Below are 17,402 nucleotides of genomic sequence, written 5' to 3'. Positions count from 1 at the left end.
GGAGGCTATGGGCCTTAAAAGAGCAGAGTCCCTATTGTGAAGAGCTCTATGCCTAATGCAGAGGTCCTTAGATTTTATACGTTGTTCCACCAGAAGCCAATGGAGAGCAGCTATGGAAGATTTAGCTGATTGATGTCTTGGGATGTTCATAAGGAGACAAACAGCGGCATTCTGCACAACCTGAAGCCCCTTCATCATGCACTGAGGTGAACTAAAGTAAAGGGCATTCTTGTAATCTAGATGCAAAATTATGAGGGCTTGAACAATGTTTTTTTGGCTAAAAAAGGAAGAACATCAAATGCTTTCCTCAAAAGCCTCAACTATTTTAAACAGGTGGCAGAAAGATTTCTTGCTTGATAGTCCATAGTAAGGCTGGAGTCCAGCAACACCCCCAAACTCTTTATAGCACTTTTCAGAGGTGGTAAAGTCTCCAGCTCTTCAGGAACAAGAGGCAAGGACCTATGATGAAAGTTGTTCCCCAATATCATAACCTCTGTCTTGTCTTCATTTAGTTTTAACTTGCAGTCCGCCATCCATCTGGCTATCGTTTGATGATAGGATGTTAGTTGGGATTGGCCAATATTAGAATTCGAGGGAAATTAGATCACCAACTGCGGGTCATTGACATAAGAAACAAGAAATAATGGTCCTTATCTGTTAAATAAATGTTTTTAATTGGACCATTTGTCTGTAGGCAAATTCATTCAAACATTTTGACAGCCACCAAATTAAAAGAATGTGTGTAGGACGTTTGTCTGTAACAATATGCTTGCAGCATGCATATAGAAAATGCTTTCAGTTCCTTTTTTTGAGGCCTGAATACGGAAGTTTGAAAAAGCGTCAACAACATGAACATAAAACATTTATTTTGCATAGAAAATAGAATGTGCTAAGCCTATAGCATGCAGGCTGGTTGCCTAAAGGATCCATGTATGTTGGGGCCATGTTTATGCCCTTGTCTTTCATTTATTGAATCAACATAATGGCAAAAAATAAAGCTACCTTTTACTTAGAACCAAGCCTCTAGCGCTAGTGACCCATCAAGCAAAGCAAACTGTGCCAACCCTTCCTAGAAGAGTTGGGATTAATCCCCATCATCCCATCCACCACTTTACTTTTCCATTCAGCCACCTTCTCATACATTCAGCCATCGATCAATCCTTTCACCAATCCATCCACCATTTTATCTATCCATCCTTCCATTTATCCCCTCATCCATTTTTCCTTCAACAGCCATTGTTCTGTCCACAGGTTTATACTTTCATCCAAACACCATCCCTTTCCCCAGTCACCCATTCATCCACCCACCCAAACATCATTTCACCCATCCTTCCATCTCTCCCTGCACTTATCAGTTCCTCTGCCCATTCAATCATCCAAAGATTAAAACTCTGGTTTAGCAAACAAGATAAGTGTCACTTTGAATCCTCCTCAGAAAATGACACTAGCACAGTTGAGCCTCATCACCTCTGCTGAGCAGTCAAGTGTATGACGGTATTTGAATTATTGTTTTGATAAGTACTGCATAATTGTATCAGAGTGGCCCAGGATGGAATGGAAATTTACAGAGCACTGCATTGTTGCTTATCAGTGATAGTTCCAACGGAATAAGAATTGGATGTTCATGAAAACTAAAGTATTACATTAGTCAGTGTAAGTGATTTATCAAAGCAAATAGACCAAGGACTAAATGGGCATTAATATTCTGTTTATATACCTCAAGTTTGATTTCCTTCAGAAAGATTTTATAGATTGTGAACATGAAGTTTGCATCCATCTAACTGGCTCTGTCTACCTTTCCCTCTCTCCTTCCGTATCCAGGTTCATCTCTGCGTTTTGGAATTGTATGCATGATTGTATGTTTTGGTTGTGTGTGAGAAGTGTGTATCTCTGAATTTCTGTTAGTTTGTATGCAGTAGGGGATTGCTTTAATTATCTCTGCATAATGTTTTGTAGTTATGTTGTCCACCTTTGTATCTCTAAAGATGCATTCTTTTTTCTCATAGACTATGTTAATGTTGGTTTTCTTGGTTGGTTTTCTTGTGGAATATAATCTCCCCTGCAAATGTTATGGGATTGACAACCAACTATAATTGTATTTGTGTCCTTAAGGTTTGTTTTGGTAAAGACCCAAAAGAACTTACTCGTTCCTGCTCATCTTTTGGATAATGGCAATTTGTTTTATAGTGTATGTTCTATAACTGTTCTCAGTCAGTCACACAGCCGCTACAGTGTTTTTGTATCCTGCGATAAATTCTTTCCAACACTCAAAAGTAATCTCCATCTTTTGAATTGCATGTAATAGTTTTTCTTTATAATAAGTATTATTGCACTAAGAGTAAGCTTTCAAGGCATTTTTCCTTTAGCTTAACTAAACTATTCCTGTGGTTATTTACATGCTTTATATTTTTTTGTCATTTGTTACGGTTCCATTCTACAGGCCAATTATCATACTCTACTTATGTATACCAACTGATTCGTATAGCTCCTACATATGGGTCTGTGCATTTTTTAGATCCCCACAGCTCCATTCACTGTACTTCATCTCATCAGTGCTCATTCCCCCCTACTTAAAGTGGGAACTTTCGATTTTGGTTTTTGAAAGTTTTTCCCTCCTCTTTTTCTTCTTTGTCATCTTTCCTAACTTTCTGCTGAGCCATGTGACACAAACCATCTTTCCCGTGCTCCGTCACAATGGGAAACGCTACACTGCATGTTACACCAAATTGGCATGCTGATCAACATGCAACCACATTAAAAGTCTTCTCCCTCAATACCAAAGGCCTTATACACCCCATGAAGCACAGAAAGGTCACTGACTTGTGCCACTCCCCCAAAGGTGACCTGGTCTTTCTGTAGGAAACCGGGATTGGCTACATAGTGGCACTATCTGTTCCCAATCGATGGGTGACCGACCTATCCTGCTCTGCGGCAATCTGTAAGAAAAATGGTGTGATCACCTTAATCTCCAAAAATGTTATCCTATCAAGTATTGCCTCAGAACAGGATGATAATGGTAGGTGGCTGATTACTCAACTTTAAGGCAGTAATACAGAACTATATACAGTAAACATCTATGCTCCTAATATTGATGACCCACAATTTTGGTCCAAACTGTATGCTAAACTAGCACAATTACCACATAAAGCCTGCATTTTTCTTGGTGGTGACTTCAGTCTCCCGATAGACATTACTTTATATAGAAACTCCAACTTTAAATACAGATTCCTCAAAGCTCAAAAGCAATGGAATCTCCATGCACAACCCACTGTCTCATCGATGTGTGGAGAATCCCTAACCCTACTTCTAATTACTTCACTTTTTTCTACCCCCCCCCCCCCACCCCCAAAAAAACGTTTTTCGAGAATTGACTACTTATTAGTAGACTCCTCTCTCCTACGAGCTACCTTTTCCTCAACCATTGACCCCATCACGATTTCTGATCATGATGTCATCTCTATCACGCTTAAGATGCTTCTCACTCAAACTAAAGGTCATACATGGAGTAAGAACACAGAGGCTCTTGAAAAAGAATCAAATGTGTGAGATGCATAAGGAATTGCCATTGTTCATACAAGAGAACAGTACTCTTGTCTCTTCACCCGATATACTATAGGACGCACTGAAGTGTTTCTTCAGAGGCAGGTGATAAGCCGCATGGCTAAGAAAAGCAAAGAAATCAAATCCTCATTAGACATAAGCTAAAGAAATCTCTTACAGGCATTCTAAAAACTCATTATTTGTGCTGCTCTAAAACAGTTAATTACAAGTAAAACACACACATGTATGGGTATATGCCCAGAAAGGCAAAATGATCTACTTCCAAAAGTCTTTAATACCAAACATTAAAGACCTCCAAGGAATAGTAAGGAAAAATCGGATGATTTCTAGAAATTCTATTCTAAAGTGTATGCTCGTTCTATAACCATATCTAAAGAAATATGCCTAAAATCTCTCTACTTTCTCCCAATGAAGGTCATCTCTGTCCCGGACATTCTTGACCTAAATAAAGTGATACAGAGGGATGAAATTCTGAATACGATTACGTTTATCCCATTTGGTAAAGCCTCAGGTCCGGGCATTCTACCCATGAATTTTTATAAAACATTCACCTCCACGATTATGAACCCATTGGAATCGGTGATCCACTTTGCCTCATCCGGGGAAGTGTCAGGTACTCGCCCTAATTGTGGTCATGTCAAAAGAGGAAAAAATCACTCCGAACTTAAGAACTTCAGAACGATCTCGCTAATACATATGGAGACCAAAATGTATGCTAAAATACTAGCCACACAGCTTGCACCCCTGATCATCATGCTAGTCCATGTTACTCAGATTTGTTAAGGTCAGACTAGCAAGTGATAAAATGCACATGTTCTGCCATATCATTGAAAAACACATCTCTTCTGCATTCTCTGCAGCAGCAGACATAGTGGTGGATGCAGAGAAATCCTCTTGACTGTACCTAGAGGCTACATTCAAAAGGTATAATCAAGGCAACCTATATATTAAAATAGTCATGTCCCTGAATGATAACCCATTGGTGAGAATTAAAATCAATGGAGTCTTGTCTGCTCCTTTGGCCGTCCAACAAGACACTCATCAAGGCTACCCGCTTTCCCCTTTCTAATTCTTTCTAGCTATAGATCATTTGCTGTTAGTGCTAAGTGAATCCATCAAAATTGCAGGTCTAAAATTTGGAGACTTAGGGCCTCATTATGAGTCTGACGGTCACTCAACCGCCAGCCTCGCAGTGGCGGTCAGAACCGCCGTTGCTGTGGTGGTCCGACCGTCACATTACGATTCTGGCGGACAGACCGCCAGGGTTCCACCGTCTCCCCTGGAATCGGTGATCCTGACGGGTTAACAGTGGGTGCAGATCGCAGTCAGCCTGGGCAGCTCTGCATGCAGCGCCGCCCTGCTGATTACGACCTGGTTCTCCGTCAGCCTTTTCATGGTGGTTCCACCACCATGAGAAGGCTGCTGGTGAACAGATGCCCAGGACCACAGGGGGGCCCCTGCACTGCCCATGCACTTTATACAAGCACTTAGCATCGGCAGGGTCCCCCTGCCCAGCACTCTCGTAGTCTGCTGCGCCGATAGTGTGCATTATGGGGGTGCTGCTGCCCCCTGCAGGTGGCAGCATTGCTGCCGGCTTGATTGCCAGCCGGCGAAAATGCTGCTGCCACTTTCTTGCTGGGCTGATGGGCAGAAACCTTGGTTTCCACCTGTCAGCCCAGCAGGTAAGTCATAATAGGTCCGGTGGGGAGGTCACCACTACAGTGGCAACCATCCTGTTGCGAGTTTGGCGGACGGGTTTTGTCGTCTGCCAAACTCATAATTGGGTCCTTAGTTCTCAACAGCTTCAGTGTAGAGGATGGCTCCTCCTCTGTCCTCCGCACCAGTGCTCGTATAATGAGGAGAGCTCCAGCTCAACAGTCTATCTGTCCCCCAGGGGACAGGTGAGAGGTTTTTAGATACAATCTGACCTGGCGGGAGGAGCAGAAATCCTTCTAGACAATAAGGAATATTTTTATTGCTACTTGTATGGAGGTTGCCTTAATATTACCCCAACAGTCTTTCTGTCCACCTGGGAACTAAAGCATCCCCCTCTTTTTGGAAAGAAAAGAAATTTGCATTTTGACTTTTTTTTTATTTTATATACATGTGGGTGCCAGGGTTGGGCTGTGTCTGCATATAATCCTACTTCTTTGCTGAATGGCTGCAGTTTTCAAGCTTTCAGGCTCGGGTCAGCTGCCACTGAGACGGAGGAAACCTACCAAACCCAGACACTTCTGAAAACTAGACAGCCAGAGGAGTCCAGGGTGCTATTCCTTATGTGGATCCCATGATGTTTTCTTGCCCACAACGCCGTGCAAACCTCAAACCTAGCCTAAAAGTGCACATTTACTTAGCATTTTGTGACGTAAACTTTCGGAGTAAGTAGGAATCCACAAACTACCTACCACCCAGTGTTCCTTGACTTGTCCAGGTAAAAATGTTGCCCTACTTGTGTGACCTAACATAATGCCCCTGACAGACACAAATCAAACCAGGGTCAATGAGAGTTGCCCGCAAGACTCCCATTGACCTTGGTTTGATGCTTGCCTGTCCCGTGCACTAGACCCAGCCACACAAGTGAAGCATCATTTATATCAGGAAACTTGGGGAAATAGTAGGTGGTAGGAAACTTGTGGATCTCTGCAGTTTTCCAGAACTTTCCATCACAGAAATGTGAGGAAAATGTGTTTTTAATCAAAGTTTGAGGTTTGCAAGGGCTTCTGGGTAAGGAATCTTTTTGTGAGACACAGAAGTAAGCTCTTACTGGATTCCCCCATGTGTTTAGTTTTCTAAAATATACAGCTTTGCTAGGTTTCCCTACATGCCAGCTGAGGTAGAGCCCAAAAATCAGTTACCCACACTGAGAAAAAGTGCTTTCCAAATGTAAGGCATTTTGATTAATGCCCTTTGAATCACATGATAGTATGGGTACCCACAAATTCCGAGATGTACAAATAAACACTGCTCATAAACTCTGTAGCAGGTGTCTATTTCAGAAATGCATAGGTTTTGTTTGATACCCAATTTCCACTGTTTTACCATAGGAAATGCTCTACACCTGCAGTTCAGTTGTTGGCGGTGGATACCACGGGTTCTGTGAGAACCTACAAACTTTATATATGCCCACAACCAGACATAGCAGACATAATGGTTTACTGCTTTTGTTAATCTGCAATCCTGACAAGAAGTTCCAGATGAAAATGTTGTCACAAATGCCACTCTTGGTGCTCATTTTCATTTTTTTTTTTATTTCAACTGTTTGTTTGGGAAAACCTTGAGGGATCTATACAAATTACCCCTCGCTGAATTTAGAATTTTGTCTACTTATAGACATGTATAGCTTTCCCAGATCACCCATGGGTTTCACTCTGCTTTCCATCACAAACTTGTGGTAGATTGAAAGCACAAACATTAGGAAAAACAGGCTAACTATTTGAAAAATGCCAAAAATGTGGTTAAAAAATGTGTTTTTGATGCAGCTCTGCATGTATCTGATAGCCAAGAAAATGATGATTTTAGTACAGCAAACCTTTTGTTGATGTCATTTTTAGGAAAAAAGCAAAAGCCTTTTTGTGAAGCACTTTTTTCCAATGTTTACCAACCCAACCCATTCCACCCCCCCCCCCACCCCCCCACCTCCCAAAAAAAGAATTTGCTATATTTTAGCAATTTCATAGTCCCCTCCAGGGGAATACACAAACCCTGGGTACCTTTGGAATCCCCATTTGGCATGTATACCTTATGTGTTAAAAAAAAATATTATGGAGGCCTAAGCATGACCTGCCCCCAAAAAGCCAAAAAAGGTCTCTGCACACCAGTGAAAAGGCCTAGCAGTGAAAGGGTTAAAACAGCTTCCTATGCAGACAATATATTAATCCGTGCAGAAGCCCCAGAGATCACTATACATGCTATTGTAAATGTTATTATTAAGTCCTCTATCTTCTCTGGCTATTCTTTGAACAAGGATACAACTGAAGTCTTTCCCCTAAATATACACTGCCACCCTTCCTGTGTTGAAAATCCAAACTCCCAATGGCAATCGAAGCACATCATATATTTAGGCATTTACCTTTGTAACAATCTATTGGAATCCATATCACACCCCACTAGTTAATTTCATGGTAAGTATGCTTCTAATGCACCCTTCAGACCTTGTCTCAGCCATTGACAAGATTTCCTCTGATGCAAGAAGTAGTCCAGAATACGTTTTTAAAAGCTAAGTGTTAACTTCAAAGAAGGTGCTTGCAATCTTCCAATCTGGTTGTACTACCAGATGGCATTCCAGGCTGCACACAGTGCTCAATGGTTCAAAGTACATCCCATGAAGAAGTCCTCTTAGTTTAGCATTGAAGGATGTATCAGCCACTCTTTTACTTTAGTTGTGAATATGCCCCATCACTCCCTTTTACACTCTAATAAGATCTTCACAAGCACAATTAAAGCTCTACTAATGGTGGACAAAGCTCTGTCCTCCAACATAAGTCCTACTCCATCTTGCTATGGAATAATAAGAAGCTTCAGACTGCAGTCTCTTCCATGGCTGGTCTGAACTGGACTTACAAAGGTATCTCTCTAATGCCAGGTCTTTTTGAAGAATCCTAGATTTTAACCTTTGCCTTTCTTCAAGAGAAATGCATCCTTTCCAGCTTGAATTTCTACGATTTGAAGGGAAGGTTTCCAAATTAGGACCTCTTCTAAAAACCTTTTTTCCCTCCTTCAAACTCATGCAGTCTTGGGGGCATGTAGCATCCAGGATTTATAAATTACTGTGTAGCACCACTAGTCAGCTGCTCCCCAACTTAAAGAGCAATTGTTCTACGTAGTTCTCAGATAAAGGTAAGTCACCCAATCCTAGGCCAGGCTTAAAATGTGTCTCCTCTTACTTCAAAACAAACTTATCCTTTTGCTCATACAAACAACATTTTGGGTGTCACATGTCCTCCAATGATGTCCTCTGTTGAACCCCTGTTAAACTCTTCAAGCCAAAACTCATAGAATCTGCCCTTTACTGACTATGCTTTTCACATGTAAAAGCTGTAATTCTTTCTGGGAAGATATTACTTTGTTGTGTAGCCATTTTAGTTATAGCTCCATGCACATTATTTTAACACACTAGGCCTACCACTGTGCACTTTAACCTAGATGTATTTTATTCAGCTTTACTTTATCATTGTTACAGTAGCCACTTTTACGGTCTTGTTTTATTTTCTCTCTATCTGACAGTTTTTGCCTGTGTTAGCACTCTGTTCTCAAACAAGACATTCTTGCTCACTCTGTACTTCTATCAAGGCTACAGCAAGATAGGTTGCCGGTGAACGTGGTCTAAGTTTAGTCTCTGGCATTCATAGAAAATACACATCCTTACGTAGGGACATTTTCTTAGAACACCAGCTGTTTTATTATACACTTTCTTGTCCGAATAGGTTTGAGGGAAATTCCAGCCAGAGAGCCACGACTGCGTGCTGATTGCTGAATGCTTCGCTACAGCTGTTTTGCAGACTTCAGGCCTTTGCTCATGTATGGGGGATGATGTCTTCCCAGGGGCTAGCCTAGTTGATGAAGGGTGATACCCTGAAACTGGTCCTAGGATGCTTGCTTCCGGTCCAGGGAGGACCTGGCTTGGCAGTTCGGGCTGGACTGTTCCCATGAGGAACAGGGTCAAGACTGATTTGCATATGGCTGGGTCCAACCTGGGGTGGTGTGGTGAACAAAAAAACAATGGATCAAACCCAGATCTTTGTGACTGGGGGTGAATGTTTGATTTGCTTTGCATTCCGTCCATCATCTGTTCTTTTTGCATTTGTTGCCCCAAGTGGGAAGGGTGTGCCCAGACATGGGTCCCGTGCTCACTGCGCCACTGGATTTAAGCTAGCCTAGTTGGTGAAGGGTGATACCCTGAAACCGGTCCTAGGATGCTTGCTTCCGGTCCAGGGAGGACCTGGCTTGGCAGTTCGGGCTGGACTGTTCCCATGAGGAACAGGGTCAAGACTGTTTTGCATATGGCTGGGTCAAACCTGGGGTGGTGTGGTGAGAAAGAAAAACGATGGATTTAACTCAGTTCTCTGTGACTGGGGGTGAATGTTTGATATGCTCTGCATTCCGTCCAACAGAAAACTTTAAAGAGAGAAGCTGCAGAAATCACTCTGCTCCTCATTCTCACTTTTACCACTGGTGACTGGAATTTTGAAACTGCAGACTGGCTCAGAATCACCTAAATCACAATTACCAGGCCTTCGCCTCTGCCATCCTGTGCTGTTGCATGCTGGCCCCCTGACCCAAGGTATGCACTGGAACAGCCACATTTGAAACTGGGAAACCAGGTTTCAGTCTTGGGGTCTGTTCAACATCCTGTGGTTCTGGGCAATTCGTTTTTCATCCCCATTCATATAAAAACATGAATCTGGCCTTGTTGAATGTTATCTGGTTCTCGTGTAAAGTGCTTCAATGCTCTTGGTTCGAAATTACGCTATAAAAAATGTAAACCATGGAATGAGTCAGAGAGGTGGCCTGCTGCCACAAGTAACAGCCAGGTTGTTCTGAGGTCGGAGAAGCATGGAAAGGTGAGTCCAATTTGTATGAGATGGTCTGGGCAAAACTAAATGGTGGCACCCCAGTCTAAGGCAAATAAAGTAAACCTGCTCTATCAACAGAAGCTGACAGAATAACTCAGTGTAACCCAGGGATACCAGAGGCAGCCCTCATAGCCCTGGGCACTTCCTCACATTGAGATACCTGAACCACTTGTACCTCCTGAGAATTGTGCACCACTGCCACTAAGCTCATAATCTCCCCTGCCACGGGTAGTGTGGCCCCTCCCTCTCAGTAGCCTTCACCATTGTCCATGAGCACTCTTTGATTAGAGTATACTGCCGGTGCACCCTCACCATGTGCCATCTGAATTGGACACTTCATCCTATCATTCCTCTCCCATGAACATCCTCTGCTCTGTACCCAGAGTCCCCTCCAAATCCCCTAAGAATCAATAATCCTTCACAATCTGTCCATAAGCACGCTGCACTGCTTAGGCAAAGCACTGTGACTGTGTGTGCAATTCAGGTGGGTAAAAAGCAGACCATTGTCAGGCCTGCCTCTTGGCCGTAGTCAGTTGGCTGTATTTATCTATCTTTATATTCATCTGCCCACAACTTCAGCTGACGGAGGCAGGAGCATAGTTATCAAAAGTTCAGCAGGTGCAATGGCTACGAGGCCCAGGTCTGTGAGGGCCCCAAATCATCTCAAATATGTACTGCAGGTCTGGTGAGACATAGGGCCTCATTACAAGTGTGGCAGTCTTACGACCGCCACACTTGAGGTGGCAGTCTGGACCACCACCTGCCAAACCCTGGTGGTCGGACCGCAAGCTCTACCAGGATCTTGGATCCCAGCGGTCTGGCTGTGGTGGTGATCCTAATCCACCAGGGCAGTGCTGCATGCAGCGCTGCCCTGCGGATTACGACCTCGTTCTCTGCCAGCGTTTTCATGGCGGTAACACCTCCATGAAGAGGCTCATGGAGAACAGATGCAGTGGGCTGCAGGGGGGCCCATGCACTTGGCATGGGCAGTGCAGGGGCCCTCTTGCCCGGCACCCTTGCAATGTTTGAGAGGGTGCTGATGCACCCTGCTGGCTACAGCATTGCCGCTGGCTCGATTACGAGCCGGAGACAAAGCTGTGGCCTGTTTTTCAATTAGGCTGGGCTGGCGGGCAGAAACGGAGGATTTTGCCTGCCAGCCCAACAGGAAACTCCTAATGGGTTCGGTGGGGAGTTAGCCAGTGTGGCAGAAACCTCCCTGTCGGATGTTCGGCAGACAGTGCAAACCGTCTGTTGAACTCCTAATGAGGTCCATAAGGTTGAACAAAGTGATAAAAGTCTCTATGTGCAAGATTGTCATCACCTAATGTGAGGAGAGGGGGCTGCTGCAAGGTGAGCAGATGAACCACTTGATAAGTGTTCAGGCACACACCAGTCCTGACTTTAATTTGACCTAATTCATTACAGTAATCGGGAGCATGTGCTAAGTCAGCTCAGTAAAGTCTCACTCACTCTGTTACCTGGCACCAAAAGAGAGAGAGAGGGAGAAAAAAGAGAGAGAGTTGTGTGTGTGTCATGGCACATACAGCATTATTCAGGACATGCAGCATAAGCCTTATAAAATGGCCCAGCCATTACATATTTCTGGGTATTCTTTCACACATGCTTCCTAAGCTTGGCATGATGAACCAGAACTGAGAAATTGTATGCATTCTTTAACCATTGTGCATAACCATATTGCAGTGGCCCATCTTGCAGACATACTAACGAACCCTGATATGACGACCCATTAGTGAAATATTTTGGAAATATCTTGGCAACATGCTATCTGGCGTCATAGCCACCCATGACTGATGTTATTCCCATTCTAATACCCCCAATTAAATCCATTATTGGAAGTCAAACTCGCTCAATATACTCTCTCACACAGTGAATTTGAAGAAAAAATGTATGGCCCACCAGTTTGAAAATTCACCAGCCGCCACTGGTTCAGACCACTCTGTTTCAAACGACGGTGGTCTATTACACTCTGACTTCAGTGGCCTGAAGTTGAATGCTTTGTTTTCGAAAGGTTGAGGATTGGTACTAGTGGATAATAAGCGTGGTGCCATAAGTGTAGGCTGGTGAACACTACCCTCTAGTGAACTAGACTTTGTATCCTAAGTGTAAATAATAAAACAATGTTTTCAGTAGATAACGGTGTATTTGTAATGTTGAAGCGCAACAAATTGACAGTGGCTGCACATTTTTTTTACTTCTTTGAATCACTGCTCGGAAATATCTGAATCATTCAGCAGTACCATCAGATGATCTTTCTCATCAGCCTGACTCTATAAGCATCAAAGAAGGCATGTCATCACTGTGCCGTGGGCTACTTGCATTACATCAGGTTAGAGTATTAGTCGTTGCAGCATTGGCTTTTTTCAGGAAGCAAAATATCTTCAGTACAATATGTTTTCTCTCTCCCGTTTTCTATTTTAGGGCCTTTGATGTGGAACTTCTGTATATAGCCCAGTGCTTAAAAATACCAATCGCGGAAGTTGCTGTAAACTGGACAGAAATAGAAGGTAAGTGGAACTAAATAGATGAATATTAATAAAATTGAAAGCTGTAGAATGTACACAATATAGCATGCATAGTTATTTTCCAAGAAAAAGATTTCTTTTAGGAATGTGGACAGTATCCGAGGTATCATTTACTCAACTGTTAATTCTTTCTTTTTATATGTAATATTCAGTTCCCGGATTACTTTTCTAATTTGCACTAGAAACATGCATTCATGCAAAACAGTAAATATTCTGTTAACTTTCTTCACCGCCCTTGTCATGTTTATGAATTTTTCTGAGGTTCCATTGAGGAGATAGTCCAATTAAAACAAATATCTATATATACATACATATATATATATATATATATATATATATATATATATATATATATATATATATATATATATGATATACCTATACATATGGTATAAATATTATCTAGTGGTGGTCACCACTAGATATTTACAGTTGGGACGGTGTTTCCATGTTGCCTATATCTTTGGCACCATTTGACAAATCTTGACTACATTTTCCCAAAAAGAAGTGGCCTGGTGATTGGTGGTGCACATGGAAAGTTTTGGGGTGATCCGTAAAGCAGGGGCTGAGAAAAAGGGGGCTCAAGAACATTGCATTTCCCATGTTAATTCCCATAAGATCTGTCAACACGTCTACAGCCCGAACCGCTGAACGAAATTACATCATATTTGGCAGAAAGCTAACTGTTGGTACGCAGATTGTGCTATTTGTTATTTGGTGTAAATCATTTCAGTCGTTTTTGAGAAATTTAGGGAAATTCAAATTTGTATATCTCTGGCTGCGAAGTATTTACGAACAAAGACGAGCTCATGCAGGGAAATTCACAGCTCTAATTGGCTGCCAACACTTCAAACCAGGAAGTGTTGGCAGACTAGTCCCAGAAAAAAAAAGAAAAGGGGCCAGGCTAGAGACACCCGGACCCGCTAGCACCGGTGGTAGCGGGCTCTCTGTAGCAAAAAAACACTTTTTAAATTCTTTTTTGGGCGCAAAATCACGATATTAAAAAAGAAATAAAAAGCTTGGGTTCCCGCTCTTTTTTTATTTTTTTTATTTTTTTTTTATTTTTAGGCCCCCAGGTGGTTCAGGTCCCTGGGCATTAAAAATGTTGTGTGGGGGGTGGGGGCCTCCTAGACCCCCCTCCCACCAACAACCCCAGGGACCACCACCTCCCTGCACCTTTCATTTTTAGGGTCGAGCCTGCGTTGCATGCGCTCGCGCATGCGTATCGCAGCGAGACTCTTTTGTATTTAGAAAAGGGCTCGGAGCCCTGTCAACTTCACGTCAGTGTTTTTTATTGGTTCGTGGGCTTCCCTAATAAAATCTGCTTGCTTTCATTAGTCGAAGGCACGCATATGTCAGGCCTTTTCCAGTGGCTAGCCCTCCTTGAGCGCAGAGACCAAGTACAGAAAACATGCGAGGCTCGCTGTTTTCCATCGGGCTCGTGGACTTTTTTTTCTCTAATTTATGAGCGCGATCTCGCTTGGCAGAAGTCGAGCGCTTTACATACTTGATTTCACTTTTTCGGGTTATGTACATAAATGCACTTTTGCCCGATAGGTGAAAAGTCGGGTTAAGAGTTTACAACGCGATCAGCTCTAACCTGAGCAAACGCAAGACCCGTTGCATTGTAAATGCTTGTTTTATATGCGGCCTCCCCCACTCACCCCATTCCCACCTCTGCTGCCCTGGGAATCGCTATCTCCCTAGGGCTTTCATTTTTATATATGGGGAGGGCGCGACTCCCCTGCACCCCAGGGACCACCACCTCCTTGGGGATTTCATTTTTATATATGTGAGGGGGGGAGTGCCAAACCCCCTATCCATTCCCCCGCACCGCCACACTGCCCTGGGGTCCACCACTTCCCCAGTACTGTGTTGATTATAATATGTGGGAGGCTGCCCGGTCCTCTCTGGCTGTCCAGCGGACCACCAACTCCCCGGGCATTTAAGTATTTATATGCGGGAACCTTTGGGCTCCCCTGCGTCCCAGGAACCACCATCCCCTGTGGCAAGCCACAGCGAAGACTTCGGGTTTTGGCAGGAGACCTGTAAATCAGGTCTCGCTGTCAAAATCCGAAGCTTTCATCTCTGTCCCCTGCATGTGCGCCCTTGAGGGCTCCCTTGCAGTCCCAGATAGCCCATAAAGGGCTAAAAACATAGTTAAACAAAAAACCTCATAGCTCGGTGTGAAGGTTGCAGACTCACGCTGCGCTTTGGGGGTTCCAGTCCAGCTGGACCGATTGCCATTTAAAACCAAAATTTAAAAAACAGTCCGCCATCTGGTGTTGGGCTCGGAGTGTTACAAGTTGTTTTTCTTCGAAGAAGTCTTTTCGAGTCAGGAAACCGAGGTACTCCTCCCATTTCGACTCCATTGTGCATGGGCGTCGACTCCATCTTAGATTGTTTTTTTTTCCGCCATCGGGTTCGGACGTGTTCCTTTTCGCTCAGTGTTTCGGGTCGGAAAGTTAGTTAGAATCTCTGAAAAAATCGTCGGTATTGTTTGCGTTCGGTATCGGGTTAGTTAGAACAAATCAACACCGAATTTTGAAGAGCTCCGGTGGCCCTTCGGGTTTTTTTCGATCCCCCGTCAGGGCCTGGTCGGCCCGGCCACGTGCGACTTCAAGGCTGATGGAACGGACCCCATTCCGCTTCTGCCCAAAATGCCATAACAAGTATCCGTATACGGATCAGCATCTGGTCTGTAACTTGTGCTTGTCCCCCGAGCACAAGGAGGATACTTGTGAAGCCTGTTGAGCGTTTCGGTCGAGGAAGACGCTGAGAGACCGAAGAGCCAGGAGACTACAAATGGCGTCCACGCCGACAGGTCAAGAACGTTTCGAGGAGGAAGAAGAAGCTTTCTCCATCCGCGAGTCGGATTCTGAAGAACTCGATGCCGAAGAAACACACCAAACCGTGAGTAAGACGTCGAAAATCAAGACTCACGAGAAGTCCACAAAAGCCCAGGGGACGCCACCGCCAACAGGCCATGGCTTAACCCGAAAACTAGGTGACCGATCCAAGGCACCGAAAAAGGGCATGCTGGTGTCGAAGTCATCCGACTCCGGTCGAGATACCGCCACACAGCAACCTCGGAGCCGAGACAGCGGCTCCGAGAAACTTCGGCACAGAGACAGCGGCACCGAAGAATTTCGGCACCGAGACACCACGCCGAAAACAAAGAAGGTTTCTTCGGAGCCTAAAAAGACTTCCGAAAAGGTTTCGGTTCCGAAACATCCAGCCTCGGAGCCGAAAACTAGTTCCTATACAGAGGAACAAGGATTAACCTCCCAATTACATAGATTTGGAGAGGAGCTTCAAGCTGTGGAGCCTGACTACACGCAAAGAAGGCTTCATATTCATGAGGACACAGGGAAGATAACCACTCTTCCCCCAATCAAAATAAAAAGGAAACTTGCCTTTCAACAAAAGGACAAGCAACCACAGGCAAAAGTGGCAAGGAAAACAACCCCGCCACCGTCTCCACCACCATCAACACATGCATCACCAGCAACAACTCCACCACTGATGCACTCACCAGCTCATACTACAATGAGTCAGGGTGATCCCGATGCATGGGACCTTTACGATGCTCCAGTGTCTGACAACAGCCCAGACTCCTACCCCACAAAACCGTCACCACCTGAGGACAGTACATCCTACACACAGGTGGTCGCAAGGGCAGCCGAATTTCACAATGTCACCTTACATGCTGAACCAATTGAGGATGACTTTCTGTTTAACACCCTATCCTCCACCCATAGCCAGTACCAAAGCCTTCCCATGCTCCCAGGAATGCTAAGACATTCAAAACAAATATTTCAGGATCCAGTTAAAGGCAGAGCCATAACTCCAAGGGTGGAGAAAAAGTACAAGCCACCGCCAACAGATCCAATCTATATTACAACACAACTAACACCAGACTCAGTAGTTGTCGGGGCAGCTCGTAAGAGAGCCAACTCTCATACCTCAGGAGACGCACCACCTCCAGTCAAAGAGAGCCGCAAATTTGATGCTGCGGGAAAAAGGGTTGCAGCACAAGCAGCAAATCAATGGCGTATTGCCAATTCACAAGCACTTTTGGCAAGATACAACAGAGCTCATTGGGATGAAATGCAACATTTCATCGAACACTTACCCAAGGAGTTCCAAAAAAGAGCGCAACAGGTGGTAGAAGAGGGACAAAGTATCTCAAATAATCAGATACTGTCTTCCATGGATGCAGCAGATACAGTTGCAAGGACAATAAACACTGCAATCACGATACGAAGGCACGCATGGCTGCGCACTTCAGGGTTCAAGCCGGAAATCCAACAAGCTGTGCTCAATATGCCATTTAATGAACAGCAATTGTTTGGGCCGGAGGTGGACACTGCCATTGAGAAACTCAAAAAAGACACCGATACAGCCAAAGCCATGGGCGCACTCTACTCCCCGCAGAGCAGAGGCACATTTAGAAAAACACTTTTTAGGGGAGGGTTTCGAGGTCAACCCACAGAAACCACAACCTCACAAACAAGGCCTACTTACCAGGGTCAATATCAGAGGGGAGGTTTTCGGGGGCAATATAGAGGGGGCCAATTCCCAAGAATTCGAGGAAAATTCCAACGCCCCAAAACTCCTCAAAATAAACAGTGACTCACAAGTCACACAACCCCATCACATAACACCTGTGGGGGGAAGACTAAGCCAATTTTACAAACTTTGGGAGGAAATAACAACAGACACC

General features: G+C 44.1%; 1 protein-coding gene across 1 annotated transcript in view; it reads left to right on the top strand.

The window, feature by feature from the left end:
* The window catches only part of ALG5 (ALG5 dolichyl-phosphate beta-glucosyltransferase), a 160,687-nt gene that overhangs the window by 125,166 nt on the left and 18,119 nt on the right, over positions 1-17,402 (top strand). The window contains exon 9 of the mRNA XM_069205519.1: positions 12,573-12,658. Coding sequence (XP_069061620.1) covers positions 12,573-12,658 — 86 coding nt within the window. The remainder of the gene's footprint in view (positions 1-12,572; positions 12,659-17,402) is intronic.

This window comes from Pleurodeles waltl, chromosome 8 (assembly GCF_031143425.1).
Source record: "Pleurodeles waltl isolate 20211129_DDA chromosome 8, aPleWal1.hap1.20221129, whole genome shotgun sequence".
NCBI lineage: Eukaryota > Metazoa > Chordata > Amphibia > Caudata > Salamandridae > Pleurodeles > Pleurodeles waltl.
This window is presented reverse-complemented; position numbering and strand designations above follow the sequence as displayed.